This window comes from Melitaea cinxia, chromosome 11, assembly GCF_905220565.1.
Source record: "Melitaea cinxia chromosome 11, ilMelCinx1.1, whole genome shotgun sequence".
Classification (NCBI taxonomy): domain Eukaryota; kingdom Metazoa; phylum Arthropoda; class Insecta; order Lepidoptera; family Nymphalidae; genus Melitaea; species Melitaea cinxia.
The window spans coordinates 4,220,950-4,241,860 of NC_059404.1; the positions used below are offsets into that span (position 1 = coordinate 4,220,950).

The 20,911-nt window shown below is 35.0% G+C and overlaps 1 protein-coding gene across 1 annotated transcript; it reads left to right on the plus strand.

The window, feature by feature from the left end:
- The first annotated feature begins 2 nt into the window (after nt 1–2).
- Nucleotides 3–20,348, plus strand: LOC123658083 (dual specificity protein kinase lkh1). Its single transcript, XM_045593556.1, has 12 exons — nt 3–2,024; nt 10,629–10,710; nt 11,208–11,274; nt 11,916–12,029; nt 13,089–13,179; nt 13,655–13,834; nt 15,467–15,596; nt 16,025–16,169; nt 18,392–18,497; nt 18,672–18,819; nt 19,597–19,627; nt 20,256–20,348. The coding sequence occupies exons 1-12, from the start codon at nt 147–149 to the stop codon at nt 20,260–20,262; spliced, it is 2,979 nt and encodes a 992-aa protein (XP_045449512.1). The 5' UTR covers nt 3–146; the 3' UTR covers nt 20,263–20,348.
- Nucleotides 20,349–20,911: the final 563 nt, after the last annotated feature.

Below are 20,911 nucleotides of genomic sequence, written 5' to 3' on the forward strand. Positions count from 1 at the left end.
TCGCGCTTGCGGCCTGTTCTATTTGTGTTCGCCTTCGTCACTCGGTTCGCCTTCAGTCAGTCGAAAAGCTCAACCGGCCGCCCAGCGCGTCTTTACCGTCGCACTAAAATTCAAGTAGCTCGCGCTGCGGGCGGCCAGTGCGAGCCATGGCTGCGCAACCACCGCGCCCGCCCCCCAACAACTTACTCTTCAGCGGACCCCCACCGTCCTTACCTCGAGTACTTTTAGTGCCAAGTGACGCCTCGAAGGATTATGCTAAAACTGATACTGCAATTGATGTAGTTCATAACCAAAGCAACGATGCAGACAACTTGGGTGAAATAAACAACGTGGGTGTGCCTACTTATGATGAACTGTTTAGTGATCAAGTAGAAAAATACGTATACGAAGAAGAACCTTTAAAGGATCAACACTGTCACGATTTTGATTATTTCCGTCGGGCGCGCAGTTTTGATATTTCTGATATGTATGTGATAAGTCACGAAAACGTCGACGATCATGCTTTTAGACATCGGCGGTCCGAACCGGATTTGTCAAAATACGGTTTATTTGTCGAAGCTGAAATTTCGGTGCAACCTTTACAACCACCACCTCTTGTTTTAAACAATCCTTTTTATGATGGTTCCTATGCGTTAACATCTAGTGACTTAAATGAAAATATAGTTATGTTACCAGAAAACTATTTAGCATTCGAAGACTCTTTTGTACCGTCTTGGGATTACAAACCAGAATATATTTTAAATCAGGAAGTAAATCCGCCATTATATTACGATGGACTTCCACTGATACCGCCTAACGATCCGTGGTCTTCATACGGGAACTCAAACACTGCATTCGAATATTACACACCTCAGTTCGAAATACCGACTGAAGATGGTGTACAGTACATGCGATTAAGTGATTATGCTATACCTCAGTACATGAGTCTTCCGATGATTGAGCAAGCGCCAATAAGTTCCTCTAATACGAATAATAAAGAGTCAGAAATAGTAAACAAACATAATGGTAGTACAGATAATTTGAAAAATGTAATCAATGAAAGTAATAAAATACAAACAAAGGCAAATCCATCTGTTTCTTCTGTTGCAACAAATATTCCATTAAAGGAAGAGGATAAAATGTGTGCTATAGAATCAACCGTTAACCGAGAATCATCTAGAAGTGAAGAATCTTTTAATGCGGATATCTCTATTGATGCAACGTCTAGTTTGGCATTTATGCCTAGTAGTAAAAGTTCACAAAGACCTTGTGGGACAGAAGATACCAGTGACGACACTTCTCCATGTTCAACTGATTATCATGAAGCTTCAGCGCTTGATTTAGCTCAAAGCTTAGATGAATTATCTTGTTGTGGTAGTACTGACTTCTCTCAAAGTAGAGATGAACCATCTCCAGTAAATGAAGATCAACCGAATGAAATCAAACAAAATGCTTGCAATGGCCCACGTATGTCAGAACCAAATAAACCACTGACAAATGTACCTCTCAGTCAGTTACCTTCCATTCCATTTCACAAACAAGAACCGACGGAACCTTATGTTCCAATCAATTCAGAGAAAAATAGTAATATAAATAAAATAAATTCTTCAACGAACACTGAAACTGTGGCGAGTGGTGGACATGTTCCTAGTAATAGTGTAAAGTTAACCCAGAGTGCATCTAATAACAATAATAATAAAGTTCTAAAGCCACTTACGCCAGTCAAATTTGTGAATAATGTAGAGACATTATTTACCAAGGGAATCAAACAACATCCTCATCCTCCTGCCGTACCACCTGCTTGGCTGACGAAAACGCCTCCCGATAATCAAGAGAAAGCGACAAAACAAGAAGTACCTGAGATCCTTATTCACAACACTGAAGGAGAGATGAATAGCTATGTCAAAAGTTCGACTTCATCTACAAATCATTCTGTTACTGTAAATAAACCACCTTTGGAACCTCAACCATCGTGTTCTTATGCGCCGCCTGTGCCTCCTCAACCTTCGCAACTTAAGCCTGATAAGCAACCAAAAGAAGTAGAGGTCAGCTAACTTGTTTTATTACTGTTTTATACAAAATATTTTTGAAAGACATGCTTAATATTTCGCTTGTTACTAATAACTGTAACCAACGTCGGGTACATTTATAATACTGAGATCATAGTGCGTCTATTTCAAATTATTTTATTAGGTCAAGGATTCCTAGATCAAACAATCCTTTCAACGTATCTATCCAAACATCTTCATCGTATTAATAGTATTTTCTTTTACAATGTTTGTAAGGGCTGATCTTTTTAGTAATTCTACTTTTGATATTCTTATAACATTGAATTAATATGAGTAACTATAACTATGAGTGAACTTGACAATTCATTCACATGACTGGCTATATTTAAACGTAAACATTGAAAAACAACAACCCCTTTTAATAAAGAGAAACGCAATTTGATTAAGCCATCTATAATAAACAATATTTAGTCGTATAACCAACAAAAATAGATCAGCAGCTGGCATGAACTATGCAATTTCAATAGCGTTCGTTAGATGGCGCCACGCGTTGCGTTAGCTGAATAAACGAAGTGCGCTTGCGCACAGAAATAGCGGCGATCACCTTCACCTAGGCGAAACTCCGGCATGCCCGCTGTTGTGATAACTGCCCTCCGCACGCGCCGCCCACTCGATCATGGTATCACCGCAACAACGACCACCCAAAATTAAACTATGCATTTTTTTTGTATTAGAAACCATTTAATATTTTAGAATGTTTTTTTATTTCTAATTTCTAATTAACTAGCCCGTTGGCGCAGTTTGTAGTGACCCTGCTTTCTGCTCCGAGGGTTGTGGGTTCGATTCCCACCCCGAGTCTGGGTGTAATATAAATATTTATTTATATATTTATATATGTATTATTTATAAGTATGTTTATCGAAAAAAAAATATGTAGCTGTATACCAGTCGGCTGTAACCTATAACACAAGCATTAAGTTGCTTACTTTAGGAACAGACGACCGTGTGTGTATTGTGTAAATATTTATTTATTTATTATTTATTTTATTTCTTACATTTAGGATATTTTGTATACTGAACGCCTCACGAATTATTTAATCGAGAATAATCAAGCTGCACACTTACGCTTCAATTGTTTTGAATTGTTCAACAAAAACCTTAAATTGATACTCGTTGCAACTAGCACGAACCAGACTAGAGTGAGTCGGAAACATGATTCCGATCTCTTGAGTAATACAAATTTTTGTTTCGATAAAATTCTTTTCTTTTAACTTGCATTTATTAGAAAGGAAAATCATTATCATAAATTATATATATCATATATATACACTAAAGTTAAGAGTCAAGATGTTTACCTCCCTTTTTTAAAAAAAATCTCACAATTACTCCACATAAATTATATATCATTTTATATATAATTACTTTCTCTACCGGCATCCACAACTAAAAAATTTAAACTATTTAAAAAATAAGGAAGGCTATTTTTTTTCTCAAATCAACGCGGGTAATACCGCGGGGCCCAGCTACTAATATAAAATAGTTTAAGTTCATTGTTAAAAAAAAAATATTTTGAAAGAATATGATAGTAAATAAATATTACATTTTTCCGCAATGGAACAAACTAGAATAAAAAAGATATATGTAATAATAATAATAAATAAATATCTACACAATACACACACGGTCGTCTGTTCCTAAAGTAAGCAATTTAATGCTTGTGTTATAGGTAACAGCCGACTGGTGTAGCTACTTTTTTTTTTTTTTCGTTAAACATACTTATAGATAATACATATATAAAGAAATATATATATTACACCCAGACTCGGGGTGGGAATCGAACCCACAACCCCCGGAGCAGAAAGCAGGGTCACTCCAATTCCGCCAACGGGTTAGTCATGTACCACAAAGAGGACACAGCATTTGGAATATATACTTATACTCATATTATAAAAAGGTAAAGTTTCTAACTTTGTTTGTAGAGGGTAATCTTCGCAAATACTTATCCGATCATAAAAATTCTTTCACTTACAGAAAACTACACTATTCAGGTGTGATATAGGCTATATTTTATTGTTATTGAACAAAAAATTCAGTGAAAAATAATAGTACCCATATGTAAATCAAGTCGGAGAAATGCGAGCAAGATGAAAACTTTACTATATATTTGCATCACAAAAATAATAATTAACGCCCAACGAAGTGGGCACGGGTCGGCTAGTGTATAATATTTTAAGAGAAAATAAAGTACTTTCACTACATTTTTAATTACATTCGAACAGATATGATTTAGTATTTTTACAGCATATATTCTATGTTAATGTTTTATGAGGTTATCCTTGCTACTCATAGCTTATTATTCCATACCAAAGCGTTATTAAAACGCATTTCTAATTTTAAAAAAAGCTGGCTATTTTTACTTGCGTATGTTGTCTTGTGTTACAATGATGACGTTTCGACAGATGTCTGCTTTTATCGCCGTCCGAAACATTAAATTACCCGCCTAAGCTTCAGGAACGTGGTAAATTGCTATCAATCTTATCGAATAGTGAAAAATCATTTACATTTCTCGAAAGAGTTGCTAAAATAAACGTCTTTTTTTAAGTTGATAAGTTTTGTTTCAAAGATAACTAATTATAATGTTTTCTAACATAATAGTTTTACTGTTTCATCACGTACAGTTTGAACTTATAAATATAAAGATAAGAATTATATACCGTGTTCTCAACCACTAGTCTTCACCTTTAAAAATAAATTTATTTTGTATAATTCTTTCGTCACTTTTATTTACATTATTTTAGCCACAAGCAATTAATTTATTTCTGATAAACTACATACAAACATTACATTTCTTTGTCGTATGGTAATTAGTATCATCAATGAGAATGCTGATCCCGTATTACATGTTGTTATAATTTCAATATTTTAGATTACTGAGCATAGCTTGAGGTCAAGTTCGTGATCATTATCGCTTTGTTAATACGGGCACGTCGAGGCTTAGATAACACCCGTGGTCACTTTCTGTTTGGTATTGTGCCGTTCCTTCCGGCCGGCCTTGTATATACCGCTCGTATTCCCAATTATCTGTATACAAACTTACGATATGGGTATCTCCGATTTATATTAATCGCATGTCACATATTCAGTAATGGGTTTTATTCGTTTAAAGAAATATTTCATGCTCATTTTAAAAAATCGCCGACAAAAATCTTAGACAAGAGCCCACCTGCCAATCACCACATACCTAACCTAAATAAATAGTCATTGACTTCTAGAAAATAATTTTAGACCAAAATATAACCCGCTCTTATTTATAAAAAAAATGACCGCATATAGAAAATAGAGAAGCTTGTAAAATAAAAATTAAATCAAGTTATAAATACATAATTTATACAAAACATCGTGCTGTTATCAGTGAGACAGACGGTCGTTTACATTTCGATTTATTCGTAACTCACACAAACAATGCGTGGTTGACTGTGATCACGTAGTGTCGTTTGTCGAGACGGACGTTAAGCCTTACCGGTTACTACGCTCTCTTTAAGTAGTAGGGTCATAAGATTGAACTATTACACAATTGTATCTATTCGGTCTTACGAATCGTTCTTATTTTGATATGATTTTTTAAATATGACATTAAACAAGTTGTCTTTTTTTTAAATGATTTAAATTTAATATAAATAACGTTGTTCACTGAAGTTCCAAAAAAATACTTACTCATAAACAATTACAAGAAAAGATGATGTTTATGCCCGGATAAATCCTGTTTTAACTGAAAGATTCCAACAAATTGTTCGTTCAATTAATCCTTAGCATCTTTTAATTGGTGTGCGACGACCACTACTCGCAGTTTACGTTTAGACGTTGACAGAAGCGTGCAGATGAAAGTGTCGTCTCCACATAAATATAAAAATATGTACATACTTTTTATATAATAATTATGTATTTATTGACGTGTTATATACGACGCTTATTCAACTAAGTAAGTAATCGAGGCATTCGAGCATTCTCTCAGCTATAGTTTGATTTCACGACACAGTTGTGAATCAGCCGAGCAACTACCCGCCCGCCCCTTGCGTTCGCTGCTGCACCAAACGTTGTGATTGGTTTTAGTGATAAAAATGACAGAAATTTGTGTGAAAAGTGATCGCATTCATGTACCTCTGCGACTCGCGTCATTTTACGAGCTGTACAAACGGTTCCTGAAGGATCATGGGTGCAAGTGGCACGATATTGCTAAACTTCTCTCCGTCGTTGCGGAGGTCCTTTTCGATGTTGACGGCGCGTGTTGTAAGATTGCGGGCAAGGTTAGTTTCATATTGTGTTTTATAACAGGATTAATATCGCAATAGTGATCAGATAACGATATTTATTGATACAAAACAAAACTTGAAGCGCAAGTTATTTGTGTGTTCGTAAAAATATATTTATGGGAGTTACATACGATTATTTATTTATAGCCTTTTGTAATGAATGTTTAGTTTAATGTCAAGAAATGAAGTAACAACAGTTGAGATATACGTTAGCTCGATTTTTTTTTTACTATAACACAAACTTCACCCTCAAGTCAACCGGGATTGGGGAACTAAAAAGTGGGATTTTGAACCAATCGTAACAAAGACTTCTGAGTTCCCAATCTTTAACTTCCCTTAGTCGAGTAAACAGCTGGCATGTATAACATGTTCGTTTAGCAGTAATATCGTTCGAAAAACGTTTATGTAGTGTTCAAAATGTAAACGTATTTTAGCCCACTCTTATTCTTTTGTTGCATCAAGCAAATCTCTCGGTTCTATTGTTTTTTATAACTCTAACGTTTGATACACTCAAGATGATATCGTGTGATCTCAAATACAGACTAAAGGATTTAAAAGAAATTATATATTCGTGCGTTTTCTGCTTCGTTTTTGAAGATATTTCATTTACGCAGGTACGTTATAACAAACAACATGTATTCCATGTTGGCTAAGAATCTTATTTATTCCAGTAAAGTATAAGTAAGTAAAGTATGTATATTCTTACCCGTAGGCAAAACCATATTACCTAGATATTGATCGGCATTCACTTATAAATACCATTGGCTTGGTATTTGAAAAAAAATGTGGATACTTTACCGCGAAAATATTTATTAGGAGAAAGTAACATGCAATGATTTGAAATCGAATCGCGATAATAACTCGTCCAGTATGTACGATATTTGCGACGCTTCCGTTGAATGAAATATTTAAAACCAACATTATAGTTTCCGTTACATAAAATATGGATCATTTTAGAACTATTTTAAAAATATTAATGAGAAATTGAGAATGAATATTAAATATTTTTAAGATGATGCACATATCTTGCATATTTTTTACTATTCATTAAACTAGAGGTGGCACGCAAAGTATATGTGTCATGTATATCGGACACGCATCATATAGTTTTATACTTGCATCCGATATCATACTCGCCTGCGCTTGACTTTAAAAAGTGAGATAAAGACGGACTTATCGGAACAATTACTATCGATTACACATGGCACGAACAGAGATAAAGCCTGACCTACGGTTAAGTAGTTAAAGTTAGTTTACGTGGTCGAGCTGAACTGTAACGCACAGCACGCGCACGTGAAGCGGGATTGTTCAGCTTCATCCGCGCTCCATTGACCCAATTAGAGACCACTTATTGACAGAACTGTCTTGGCTCTCGAGCATATTGTTATAGCCAAAAAAAAAACTTGCAGATTTTATTGTGTGCATCCTTGAAATAAAAACAATCTCAATTATTTCACTTAGTGCTAGAACAACGAAAACAATTTAAAATACTCCTTGTGACGATATCTAAGATAATTTATGGCATGACTTGGTTTAGCAAAGAAATTAAATGAAATGGAACTTAACATTATTATTATTTTTACATTATTTATATTACATAAAAATATAACACAGAAAATTTGTTATCTAAATGAAAAGAAAAGTATTAATATGTATCGCGAATGTAATGCGACGAAAATGCGCGTGCGACGGCACCTCGAAATGCGCGGGAGGGCGCTCCCACGGGTTGCCGATATTTTTAGTCCGCGACCATTACTTGGCACCGACGGCCGCATTCGCTTGCGTTAGTGATCTTTCTTGAATCCCTCAGTGCTAGAGCCTGTTCCCGTTTAACAACAGTTTTTATCTTATTTGTGATTATCTGAAATAAAGAAATAGTTAAACTGAATATTTAGTAGGTGATAAACAAATAATTGTGATATTATGATTTTTACCAATTATTATGTGATATATCCGGGTTGAAGTGTTTGTAGTCTAAAATATTACTTATTCGACACAATCATGTCTAGTAGCTTAACGACCACCGGAAGTGGAACAACCAGTCCACGACGACGGTACACTCGCGCGTCTACTACGAGTGTTACACAGCTGTTATCAGATGGATATTCCAGCATCATCAATCGCCTTACACGTCGAGGACCGTCAGAAAAAAATGATCACATTGATTCAAAATTATCTACAGCGCGTATGCGTTATGATGATAAATTATATTCAAGCAAAAACTCTGTTTTAACAAATGTGCGACGTTACGAAAACAATGGAAACATATCTTCGTACAAACCTTTTGTGTCCTCTGTAACGCCATCCGCGAAGAAATTTAGTGACGACCGGGCCTACTCAAGTTACCTTAGCTCTCCTAAAACTCAAATTGAACAAACACCTGTACACTCAAACCCAAGTATTACCACTCTCGGTCGCAATGACTCATTCCGTAGTGCTCACATGAAAGATAATAAATCATCATCGCTCACAAAACGTTATCCTCTCAGGGAAACTAATAATAACAATTTAGATAGCACGATTATGTTGGGTAGCACACGTAGCCGCCTGGAAGATAAATACTCATCGGTATTGGATCGAATTGCTATCCAAAAAAAAGAAAAAGCTAGAAAAGAAAAAGAAGATCGTGATAAAACATTAGAACCTGAATCATCGTTTTCTAGAGGCCTAATGAGGAGTTTTACTACTGCTGTGTTCGGCGAAAGTTCTTTTAAGAGAAATAATTATTCAAGAGAAAAAACAAGGGATAAAACTCCTTTCAGAAACACTACGGATCGTCGTTTATCTAGTCATAAACAAAATGATAAAAATGAATTTAAAAATGGCTTTGACGTATCGCTGAAAGAACATCTTCAGTATGGCAAAGACAGAGATAGCATATACCGTAAACATCACAGAAGATCACTGAGGGTGGAGAAAAGTGGTAGCGATAGACGTGGTGGAAAATTAACTTTAAGACCTGTCGATATAAGTTTAAGTTCTGGAGCTAGAGATTTAATTTCACCGCTTCAGCAAGAGATCAATAATGAAACCAAAATAAATTCTACGAAAACACCTGCTTCTTCCCCATTCAATGAAAGTGGGAGACAGAAACAAATTTATTTCCCATCGAGTGACGAAGACGACGATAAGACTCCGGTTGGTGACCAAGTACTTAACGAACGCGAGACACGGCGAAAAGAAATTCAAAGTCTTATAATGAAATATGCTCACTTAGACGAAGTTTACAGTCGTATTACTGAAAAAGAATCTAACGGAGTATCAAATGCCTTAGTACACAAGAAATTGGAGCCTATTAATGTAGGAGATGTGGTGGCTTTGCCGCCGGAATTGCGCAGCCGTCAACGGGCACAAAAGCCACGGCACCTGATGCGACGTGCGGCCACGCCGCCTGTAAGCAACAAGCTAGCAAAATCGACCGCTTGCGTCTTTGTGTGCCGCTAACTATAACCTGGTCCGTTATTATTGATAACAATGCAACTATTTGTAAAAAAAATTGATCCATTTTAAATTATTTTAGAATTATATGACGTTGCATGTATGTAGTTTGCCAAAAAAATACTGAATTTGATGTACTAGGGTACAAAGTAATAGGTAGTAAATAAAAATAAAAACAAGAGGGTATGAATAAATATTTATGTAACTCCTCGAGTTATCAACTAACCAATCAACTGTTGTGTCAAATGTTTGTTAAGCCAAAGTCAAAAAACGTAAACATTCTGCAATGATAGTGCATGTGATGATTTTTCTTTTGCGTGATTTTAAATGTAATATGTCTTCGTTTTCCGAGAAAAGTTCCGTAAAAAAAGATAAACACGATGCTGCTAGCACAAGTGTGGTACGTGTTAGTAAAGTGAATTCAATTTAAAAGATAATTTTAGACGGGATCGGGTGGACACTGTTAACCTAATGAACCAGAGTATGAAAGGTGGCGCGTGGAAGTCGTGCGAGAGTGAAAGGTACGTCGGAATCCTTCCAGAGTACCTCCCGCCCTGCCCATCCCCATCCAAGCCCTCTCCAGTCCTCGCGAGCGGCGCGCTTTCAAAGGCGGGTGCCCGAGTGTCCCTCGGGCTCCCGCCGCGGCGCAAGTGCCGCACCGCAGCGCCCACCCGTCCGCCCTCTAACAGCATGTACGACACACCATACCAATTGTCGCTTGTCTGACGGGCAACCGTTCCATTGTCTGATTGTTGGGTACAACACTACTCGGGTCGTGGCGAACGCGTGGCGCTCTCCGTGGCATGTGGCTGGTGCGTGTGGCGTGTTGGCGTGTTGGCGTGTGGCGCGTGCGGCGGCGGCGACTCGGCGGCGTGCGGCGCGCGGCCTGCAGAGCTCCCGGGCACGCTCCTCCGTCAAGGACGACAAGGACGGACATCTGGTGTACTGGCCCGGATATGTCATGGGAGCGAGATGTTCGTGTCCACACCATACCTTTAACACTTGTTTACGCGACACACAACACACTACACTCATCCGACACACACCCATACTACCTACTCATCACACAGACACACATTTACTGTCGTAGAAACGAGCATTATACACTAACACATTGCACTTAAAGATCGACGACAGAAACTCGGAAATGACTATCATTCGTCACTTCACCCACAGTCAAGCCCCTAAGAAGTGATTTGAATTATGAAGATTCCAGACTTACTATAATTATTATTATTGCTTGTGACTTTTTTATTTTCATTCTAAATAACAGAGGCCGCCGTAACTTCTATTTCGGAAAGCAGTCATGTTGGATATACAAAACATTGGTTTTTTTTTTAACCGTGATATTGAATGTTATGTAAAATTTCTTATAATTGATGTCATGGCAGTCGAAAAACCAGTGCTAAATACCATCATGACTATGTTGTGCGCATAGTTGATTAATCTCGTTGCCTTGATCTTATTGCAGACAAAATCATCGAGACGCTTGGTGAAGGCACCTTCGGCAAGGTGGTCGAGGTGAAGGACTTGGAAATGTAAGTTGATGGTCAATTATTCCTTGTGTCAGTCAATTTGTTAACACTGATACTTTTAAATAAAAATCATTTTTAACAATTTTGTAAAAACTGAGATTTCGATTGCGATGAAAATTGATTCTGGAATAAAATCATGTTTATAATTTCTTAGTACTTTTCTACAATAGTTAAATCATTTGGAGAAGATTAAATTAAAAACTATTGTACGCTTATTTTGACATTTATTTCGAGGTAAGAAATAAGATGCATGACATACAGACTACGTAATTAATATTTGTCTTTTAATATTAATTTAAATCTAATAAATAAATAAATGAAATGAAGAAATTCATTTAAAAGTATATCATTCTTTAAGTTTAGCTGGACAGTTGTTTGTTGATACATTAATTGTTTAGAATTTCAACTTTTAGCACTACCTTATCGATTTCTTTACCGTATTTATATTTAATTATTTATTTTTTTAGAAAAGTTAAAAATATATCCATTGTCTGGCATCACATTCCAAATCGATTAATCTGATTCTATTTTCACATGTTTATATTAACAGTCTACCGGCCATTCAGCTTGTGTCAATAATTATTTGCTATAATTGTTTATCACTCCATGCTAAAAGTACTTATCATGTATTTTATATATTACAGGGAGCACAGAATGGCTCTGAAGATTATTAAAAATGTTGAGAAGTACAGAGAGGCTGCAAAACTCGAAATAAATGTTTTAGAAAAGTTAGCTGACCTTGATCCTGACTGTAAAAAGTAAGTATAATTACATACTAATAAGTATAGGTACAAACCTATATCGTTCACATGTATATGTTATGTATTGATTTCGATTCAATTGTATTTGTATCGTATTCTAAAGATATTTAATAGATATCATTAAGAAGTCGAAATGTCATTATTAAATAAGAATGGTATGTTACATTTTTTTAAATAAATCTTTAAACAAGGGGGAAGTAAATTAAAATGTAGTTCAAAGTTGATGATGACTCTGGCGTTCATTATTAGACGTGGCAAATGTAGCAATATCTGACCTTGCCCGTTTATACGATGGCTGCCGCTGGCTGTACGCCAAGCGGCGATGTCAACCAAAACACTAAAATACCTTACTCTTCGCACCTCGTGCTCATTTCCTATGTCTGATGGGGTACATGAATGTGCGATATTTGTGTATTTTATTTATTGAGATAATAAATATATTTCTTACTGCACTGTACTATGACATCTTGTAAACATCCCGCTTCATGGACTGATTCCCTTTTTTTAAATAGTTCTGAAATGATGCTTAATATGACATTATGTCTCAAGTCAAGTTAATAATTTTTGTGCAATATGTTCAATTAACTAAATAAACTCGTAATTTATAATACATTCAGCCTGTAACATCCCACTACTGGCCTTAGGCCTCTTTCTACATGTAGGAGAAGGATTGGAGCTTAATCCACCACGCTGCTCCACTGCGGAAAGGCGGATTTATTCCCTACTATGAGTAACGATCGCTGTTAGGTATTTTTGATAACAACCAGGACCGACGACTTAACGTGCTTTTTGAGGCACGGTGGGGAGACCCACAAGGACAGACATACAAACCAGAAAGGAATATTTGTACGAATACAAATATCCATCCTGACTGAGAATCGAAGCAGCAAACTGTCCGCGTTTTAGGCGAATACTCGCACCACCACAAGAGCGGTTGTTTATAATAATCATCAATAGTCTCGTAGTTTATTAAAAGTCACGTTATAGGCACCATTTCTGTTACTAAAAAAGATTATTATTTTATGATATAAATTTTTCTTTTTTTTTTCTTTCCAGTTTATGTGTAAAAATGTTAGACTGGTTCGAGTACCACGGACACATGTGTATAGCATTCGAAATGCTTGGACAAAGTGTGTTTGACTTCCTGGTGAGTAAAATTGCACATGATTCAACTCGCGCTACGCAGTAATTGACATATTATTACTGCGGAAATAACCGCGTAAAATCTATATTTCTGAAAACAAATATTAAGAATATCATACGTCTATTTCAATTTCCTGACGGTTGTTTTGTCTACAATAACAAAAATTTTAAAAATCTTATAAGTGTACTTATTTAAACTAATGTTCTGCAATATTGCATTTATTATAATTTTTTGCATTTTCGACTTTAGTTAAGTAATTTTTACAAGTCTCAACGTAATTCGAATAAAATTAAAAAAAAAATAACCATCTGTAGATTGTTTCAAACAATGGCTATAGGTAGATTATATAATTAAAAGACAAATTATATGGAAATATAATATATTAAATATTTACATGTTATACTGTTGACTAAACATCAATATGTATAATGTTTGTCATGTTTAATGCAAAAAAAATTATTATTATTCAACATTACAGAAAGACAACAACTATCAGCCATATCCACTGGAGCAAGTCCGACACATCGCCTACCAGCTCATCTACAGTGTATTGTTTTTACACGAGAACAAATTAACGCACACTGACCTCAAACCCGAGAACATTCTTTTCGTTGATAGTGACTACGAGGTTGTCAGTGTTTACAACAGTTCCAAAAAGGTTAGTACATGTTTCCGTATAATAGCTTAAACTGCTGCACTTCAACTTACAACTGAGGAATATGATATACTAAATATTTCCTCGTAATATGTGAATTTTCACACAATGTTTATAGCTAGAGAAAAATCTTAAGCTTCATAATTTTAAGCCTAAAAATCATTTTATGATTTTACAGACCTAAAATTTCAATTATACTTCCTTTTTTTCACTGTCGTGTACCATTGGAACTGTGATATTACAATGAAAGCTTAACTACTTTTTGATTATTAATAATTTTGGATTGATAATAAACAAGAATTAATAAACGCTTCACACTTAACGGATGGACAACAAATACCACACATTAGTTGAATGTAAAACTAAATAACAGTTATTTAAGTACTGAGAAAACAAAAAAAAAATGTACCGTTAAGTCTTGAGGTTTACAGCTGCTATGAGGTGAAAGCCTTTAAGTAGCAAGTGTATGGCATGTGCAAAGCATGCACATGTTACATAATTATACATTTTTGATTAAAACTGTCCAGTAGGACACAAGTGACTAATCTTGTTCGTTTTGCTTGTACAGTAGATTTAACTTCAATAACATTTATTTGCGTTTTCGGAAAACCGCAATTATGTGTGCTCATTCAATTTATATCATAACAAGTATGTGGTTGTCGGAAAATATATAAATTTCCCCGATGTTGTCTAAGCTTCTTCCTTTGAGGATGTTCAATCCGGAAAATATACTTATTTATAACCGTTTGTATTGACTAAACATTTCTCGTGCTTTGTCTGTAATAAGTTTAGATACATTTCACTTTTTTTTATGATAAGAAACAACTGAACAAATTCATAGTATTATTGTTAATGTTAATTTATATTATTTATTTTTAACGATAATCTGTATCACAGTAATTGTACAGGTGATATAAAGCTTGTGTTACATCTTGGCAGATCATTATCTATGTCAGAGAATTACTTATCAATGCCAACACATCGCAAACACTGTGCTGTTACTCCCTCAATTAACTCATCTAATTGTAGCTGTATAAATCTTAGAAAATAACCATTTTAATGTGTACTTTAAAATGCATGTATAAGGGCATTTTAAAGAAAATCTATAAATAATTGTATATTAATTATAAATGCCATCATCAAAACAATTATTATTTTTAAATTCAGCCTGAGAAAAAAAGGTTAATTTTTTTCATTTATTTGATTATAATCAGTTATTGATATGTTAATCGTTATTTTTAGTGACAGTTTTGTACCATTTGTTCCCGATACTTTGCCAAAACTATATTTCAATTTGTTATTCATACTCTTTGTCATTGTGCTGATACGTCGTTCATTACACCTCTAGTTATTTTCAAAAACTATATCTTTTTTCACATTTTTTTTGAGGTGTGAGCAATCTAATTTTCAAATTGTATGCCAATTTTTTTTAACTTCTTTACATTCATACCGAGGAAGATTTTGTTTGTTTTATAACTTTTGTGCCAATAAACAGTAGGTATTATAAAAACATATAATAGATTTTATAAACATTACTCCTACCTTAAATGTTAATCAATCAAAAAGTATTAGTGCATTTAAACCCGTTATTGGTTTCCATTGGAACATTATTTACATCTATAATGTAATCTTCAGAAACATGACCTCAGGCGAGTGAAGCGAAGTGACGTGCGACTCATCGACTTCGGCAGCGCCACGTTCGACCACGAGCACCACAGCACTATCGTGTCCACCAGGCACTACAGAGCGCCCGAGGTCATATTAGGTAACTTAAAATCATTTCTATCTTGCTATTTTTTAACTAATTATTTTAATAATTGAGAAGGGCACAGCTGGATATATCTTACTTAAAATCTGGAGCCACCGCTGGAAAGTACCTCAACCTTATAGAAGATACACACAACCACATAGCAGTCACAGCTAAATATACTGCGCTCAAGAAGTGTTATGTTCCTGCGAAGAGTAAGGTGGCTAGAGCTCCTGGGGAGGGTCGGGGGTATGGTCGGCTGCGCGCTTGCAATGCTTCTAGTGTTGCAGGGGCTCAAAGGCTACAGTAACTACTTACCACCATTTTTTTTTTTTTAAATTAACTTATATTTGAAAACTGACAAATTGACAATAGAAGAATCACCATAGTAAATGTATGGTAATGGAGTATTACCGTAGTAAACAGATGGCCACGTGTGTCCTCAGAGCTGGGCTGGTCGCAGCCGTGCGACGTGTGGTCGATCGGCTGCATCATGTTCGAGCTGCACCTCGGCATCACGCTGTTCCAGACGCACGACAACCGCGAGCACCTCGCCATGATGGAGCGCATCCTCGGGCCCGTGCCCTACAGGTACTAGCGATCGTATTTCACACCTGGCCACAACAGGAAATATCTAGCTCAACATCTCGAGCAGCCCGATCGGGAAAGTATCTCAATCTTACAGAAAATCAAAGCACATACACAATCATAATAAGGTGAGCAGAACACGGAAGGGTCGGGTTTAGGGTCGGCAACGCGTTTGTGTTGCCTCTGGGGTTGCAGACGTCTATAAGCTACGGTAATTGCTTACCATTAGGTCAACTATGAACTGTCACTTGTTAACGACCTAAATTTATAATTAAAAAAAAAAAAGCAAAATTATATAAGCATTTAAAACTATTGCTAAATCATTATGGCTATGCACCACCTTCCTTGATCTCTCACTATGTATGATCTTAACAAATAATCATTGTAAATTATTCAATTTCCTTATCGACTCAATATAAGTATTTTAAGCTATTGCTAAATGAGTATGGCAATTATAGTACTTGACAAATATTTCGATATTAAATTTTATTTCATTAGTCTTATTACTAAATGTTTTCGGTAACTTCTTTTAATATATTTCGCACTCTTAGTACAAAGATGTAGTATAAGTGTATAGTGTATACTTATATATAATAGGAATGTAATATCACATAGCTAGGCATAGGCCTCTTCCCCCATGTACGAGAAGGATCAAAACTTAATCCACCAGGCTGCTCCAATATGGGTTATTGGATATATTCCCTACTATGAGTAGTGATGGCTATCAGGTGTAAACTCCATTCAAAAACAAAAGTCCTATTTTGTAAACAAATATGGCGGAATGGGTAACTATAGACTACTATAGTGCTGTGATGTATGTTGATAAATGTCGATGTCGGTAAATTTACTTTTATACTAGGAAATCCATATTACATTATCTATGTAATTTTTAGATACAAATAGTTTTTTGATAAACTGAACAATGTAAGACTAGTAAGTAACATTAGCAGGGTGCAGCCCGCGTGTGCGTTTCAAATTAGATTTCCGAACTACTTACTAAAGTACTTTTCGGTATTTGAGGTTACTCTGTATTGTGACAGCCTTTTCATGCATCGCCATTTCGTTCGGGTTGTAATTAATATCTAATTAAAAAACTTCTACTTAGAAAGTAATGAAAGTACAGCGAAATGTTAATCAATATTTAAAGTCTATTTGTATTAGAGGGACATTGTCTTAGCTAGGGCTCGACACTTGTAACAACTCTTTAAAAAAAGTATTTGCTATTTGATGACACATAAAACAAAGTAATAAATTAAAAGAAACAAGAAAAAAAGAGGAAAACGCATACAGCGGCAAGATTAGAAATTTAAAAATATAAAAAAAGTTCAAGGCCAACCAGGTCTCGGCCTCAGCATTGCTTAGCAGCTAATGTTCACTGCTAAGGCCCTGTTCTTCTGTCAGAACCTGCATTGGTGACATCAGACGTCAAACGCTACAAGAGCATACTGAATGTATAAAAAAGGATATAAAATAAAAATATTAAGGAACAAAACCTATAAAAATAATAAAAATTATAATAATAATAAAGATAATAAAAACACAATCACATAGTCCCTTTCATTAAAAAATTAATTAATTTGATTCAGTTTGATTCGACTTAACGATGCTCATTTATATGTTGCTAACAATGCGAATAAATAAAAATAATAAACTGAACAGATAAAAATAAATAAAATACTGAAATAATAACTTATACTATACTAAATAATATGCATTAAACACTAAAAGTATTTTCAAGGAGATTTAAAGCAAATAACTGCTAAAAATATTAGTTTGACAATGAAATATACGTATAATTACAAAAATAATGTTACTTTATGTGATTACCCAGATGCTACAATCATTATCTAGTAGGCATTGTGTGTGATTACACAGGGAATGCGAATTTTTCTTCCGATAAGGGGTTTGTTTACATAATAAGACTTTTATTTTTGGATCGCGTATACATGACTGATGATAACAACGGGGACCGACGACTGAACGTGCTCACCGAGGCACGGTGGGGAGACCCACAAGGGCTGCACAAGCACCCAGACCACGGCAAATATCTCTGTGGCCAATACAAATGTTGGTCATGTGCAGGGATCGAACTCCCAACCGCCAGCCCAACAGTCACAAAACAGTATTGTGACCGTTGTGCCAACGTGTCGTCGTAAGATCTCATTTACATTTAAAAAATTTAATGCTATGAATTTGAAAAAATGTAATAAAAAAATCGTTTTCAGAATGGCAAGGAAAACAAGAACGAAATACTTCTACCACGGTAAATTAGACTGGGATGACAAATCGTCAGCTGGCCGATATGTCAGAGAAAACTGTAAACCACTTCTGGTAAGTAACATTTACTACATGCATCTAAAATTGTGTTATTATTATTCCATTCCGATTTTCACGATATTTCTAATTTTTTTACAAATACATAATAAACAGAAAAAGAATAAAATAATGACTATGTATACAAAAGTGAAGCAATCTCATGATAATCAATATAATTCTCGTCTACAGAGGTACCTGCAAAGCAACAGTGAGGAACATAGGCAGTTGTTCGAACTAATCGCTCGCATGCTGGAATACGAGCCCTCACAACGGATCACGCTGAGAGAAGCTCTCAAGCACCCCTTCTTTAGCAAGCTACCACCTCACCAACGACTTGGTGAGTACTTACACACACACTATAAAACTATGTTCAATATGTGGTTGTTCTCTAAAAAGGAAATCAAAAATTATTTTATTTAACTAGGCTTCAACAGGAATTTTATATCTTCATTTTAAATATTAAAATTATATATTTTTTAAATATATGAATTACAGTTATTGGGAAATTACAATCCATTTGAAATGTTGATTCTGCAGAAATCATCAGAATCAGCAAGAAACTGGGTTTGTTACGAAAATGTATTATTTGTATGCAAAATGTCAAAATCTAAATTTGTGAGAAGGCAACACTAAAAACTTAAAAGATATTTGCCTAAATGTTTTAAGTAATTATCACATGTTGAACATTTTTATGTAAAACTGTTACTGTAAATTACCAAATTTAATGATGAATACACTCATTTTTTACATTTAGACGTAGTTAATTTATCAGTTTCATTTCACTGCAAAAATATATCTACAATTTCATCAAAGTAGTTTTTATTAAACAGCATTCATTCTAAGTTATTTTAAAACTTGTATAATACAAATCAATCAGAATAATAGTTATTTCACCTTAGTTAGTATCAATCATCACCCTTAAAAATAGTCATTTCTAATGCAAAATGTACATTGTAATTTGCAGAAATATTGCCAACATTCTACAAAAAATATTATTTATACAATAATTCCTAAGTACTTCAAAACTTCAAATTGCTCGAATATCAAACAGGAATTAGGATACATGCGATTATCTCAGGTCGCGCAGGGTTGTGATACAAATTGTTTGTTATAGGATACCAGTTAACAAGGCCGTCGTTTCTTAGGTCAGGCCTGTTTTAACTTGTTAGAACGCTTCTCGCCTATTTTTCTTTCGAGAAAACACATAATGTGACATGTTGAAATTGTTCTAATTTGTTTTACAGTGTGAATAATATCGTAATAATTTTGCTTCCGATAATTTTAGTTCATGACTACATTGTGTTTTTAAGTAAAACGCGTGATTGTTTATTTTTCTTTATTTATTCGTTTATAATGTTTATGTTGGAATGATTCTTAAAGTTGCTAAATTGGCATGCCATTCGTCATCATTCATTTACGTTTAATCATCTTCATTAAATACATTCATTTTTAGTAAACAGTGTTAATATTTTGTAATTGTAATTTATTACTTTCTTTTATTATCTTACTGAAGTGTAGGAGGAAATATTTTATATGTATATGTTTAATTTAAACTAATTAAGAAAAACCTTTTACTACATTTAACCAATTAAATTGTAGTAAATTAAGATGCTTGTTGAATGGTTAACTTTAAGTAGTAAATTTAAACACGACGTTCTATTTTACAATGATATCATTGGTAAGGGGTCGTGGCTGAGCTAAGTATATACTTTATAATGTGAATTAACGAGATCTCAAGTGCGATCAAGCTAATGACTTGAATTCGGCTTACAGGCAGTGACCGAGCGCGCTGCAATGGTGAGAGCTCGGGGTCGCGCGAGCGATCTCACTCGCTCAGTAGGTGAGAAGCGCCGCACCGGCTAAAGCCCGCTCCCCCTAGCCGACCCTGGCCCGCGGCCGCCGCGCCCGCCTTCGCCGGCCCTGGCCACCGGCCGCCCCCGGGGTCGCGCCGCCCCGGCCCGCTCCGGCCCTGTGAAAGTGTACATTGTTAATGAAGTGATAAGTGATATAATTATTTTGCGGAACGCTGTATATCTAGGTTATATTTTGTTGTGAATCGGTACTTCTCAATTTGTATTTATAAATAATAACTACTTCAAATAAAGACTGTTGGTCTGTGTAAATTATGTTTTATTTTTTGTTTATATTATTTGTAATCTATATTTTCAAACGCGGCCAAATTTCTTTGGAATAAGAATTTGCATAAATTTTGAATTAATTCTAGGTTTGGTTTTTCCACTTTGGCCTAGGCTCCAAGATCTAAACTTTTTTAATTTTTTTTTCAAAATTTAATATTTATACTTATTACAATAAAAATTAATGTTCTTAATTTGCTAGCCTCACATAAAAACAAAAATTATTTAGTTTTTAAAAACATGATTAATAAAAAAAAATATGTGCTGTTATGGGACACCAGGTAGGAACGAAGT

Bases quoted from the DNA above. Each gene is read 5' to 3' on its own strand.
- LOC123658083 (XM_045593556.1), top strand. From the start codon at position 147: ATGGCTGCGCAACCACCGCGCCCGCCCCCCAACAACTTACTCTTCAGC. The intron at 13,180-13,654 runs GTGAGTAAAATT...TCAACATTACAG, and splicing joins AAAGTGTGTTTGACTTCCTG to AAAGACAACAACTATCAGCC. The intron at 16,170-18,391 runs GTACTAGCGATC...AATCGTTTTCAG, and splicing joins CTCGGGCCCGTGCCCTACAG to AATGGCAAGGAAAACAAGAA.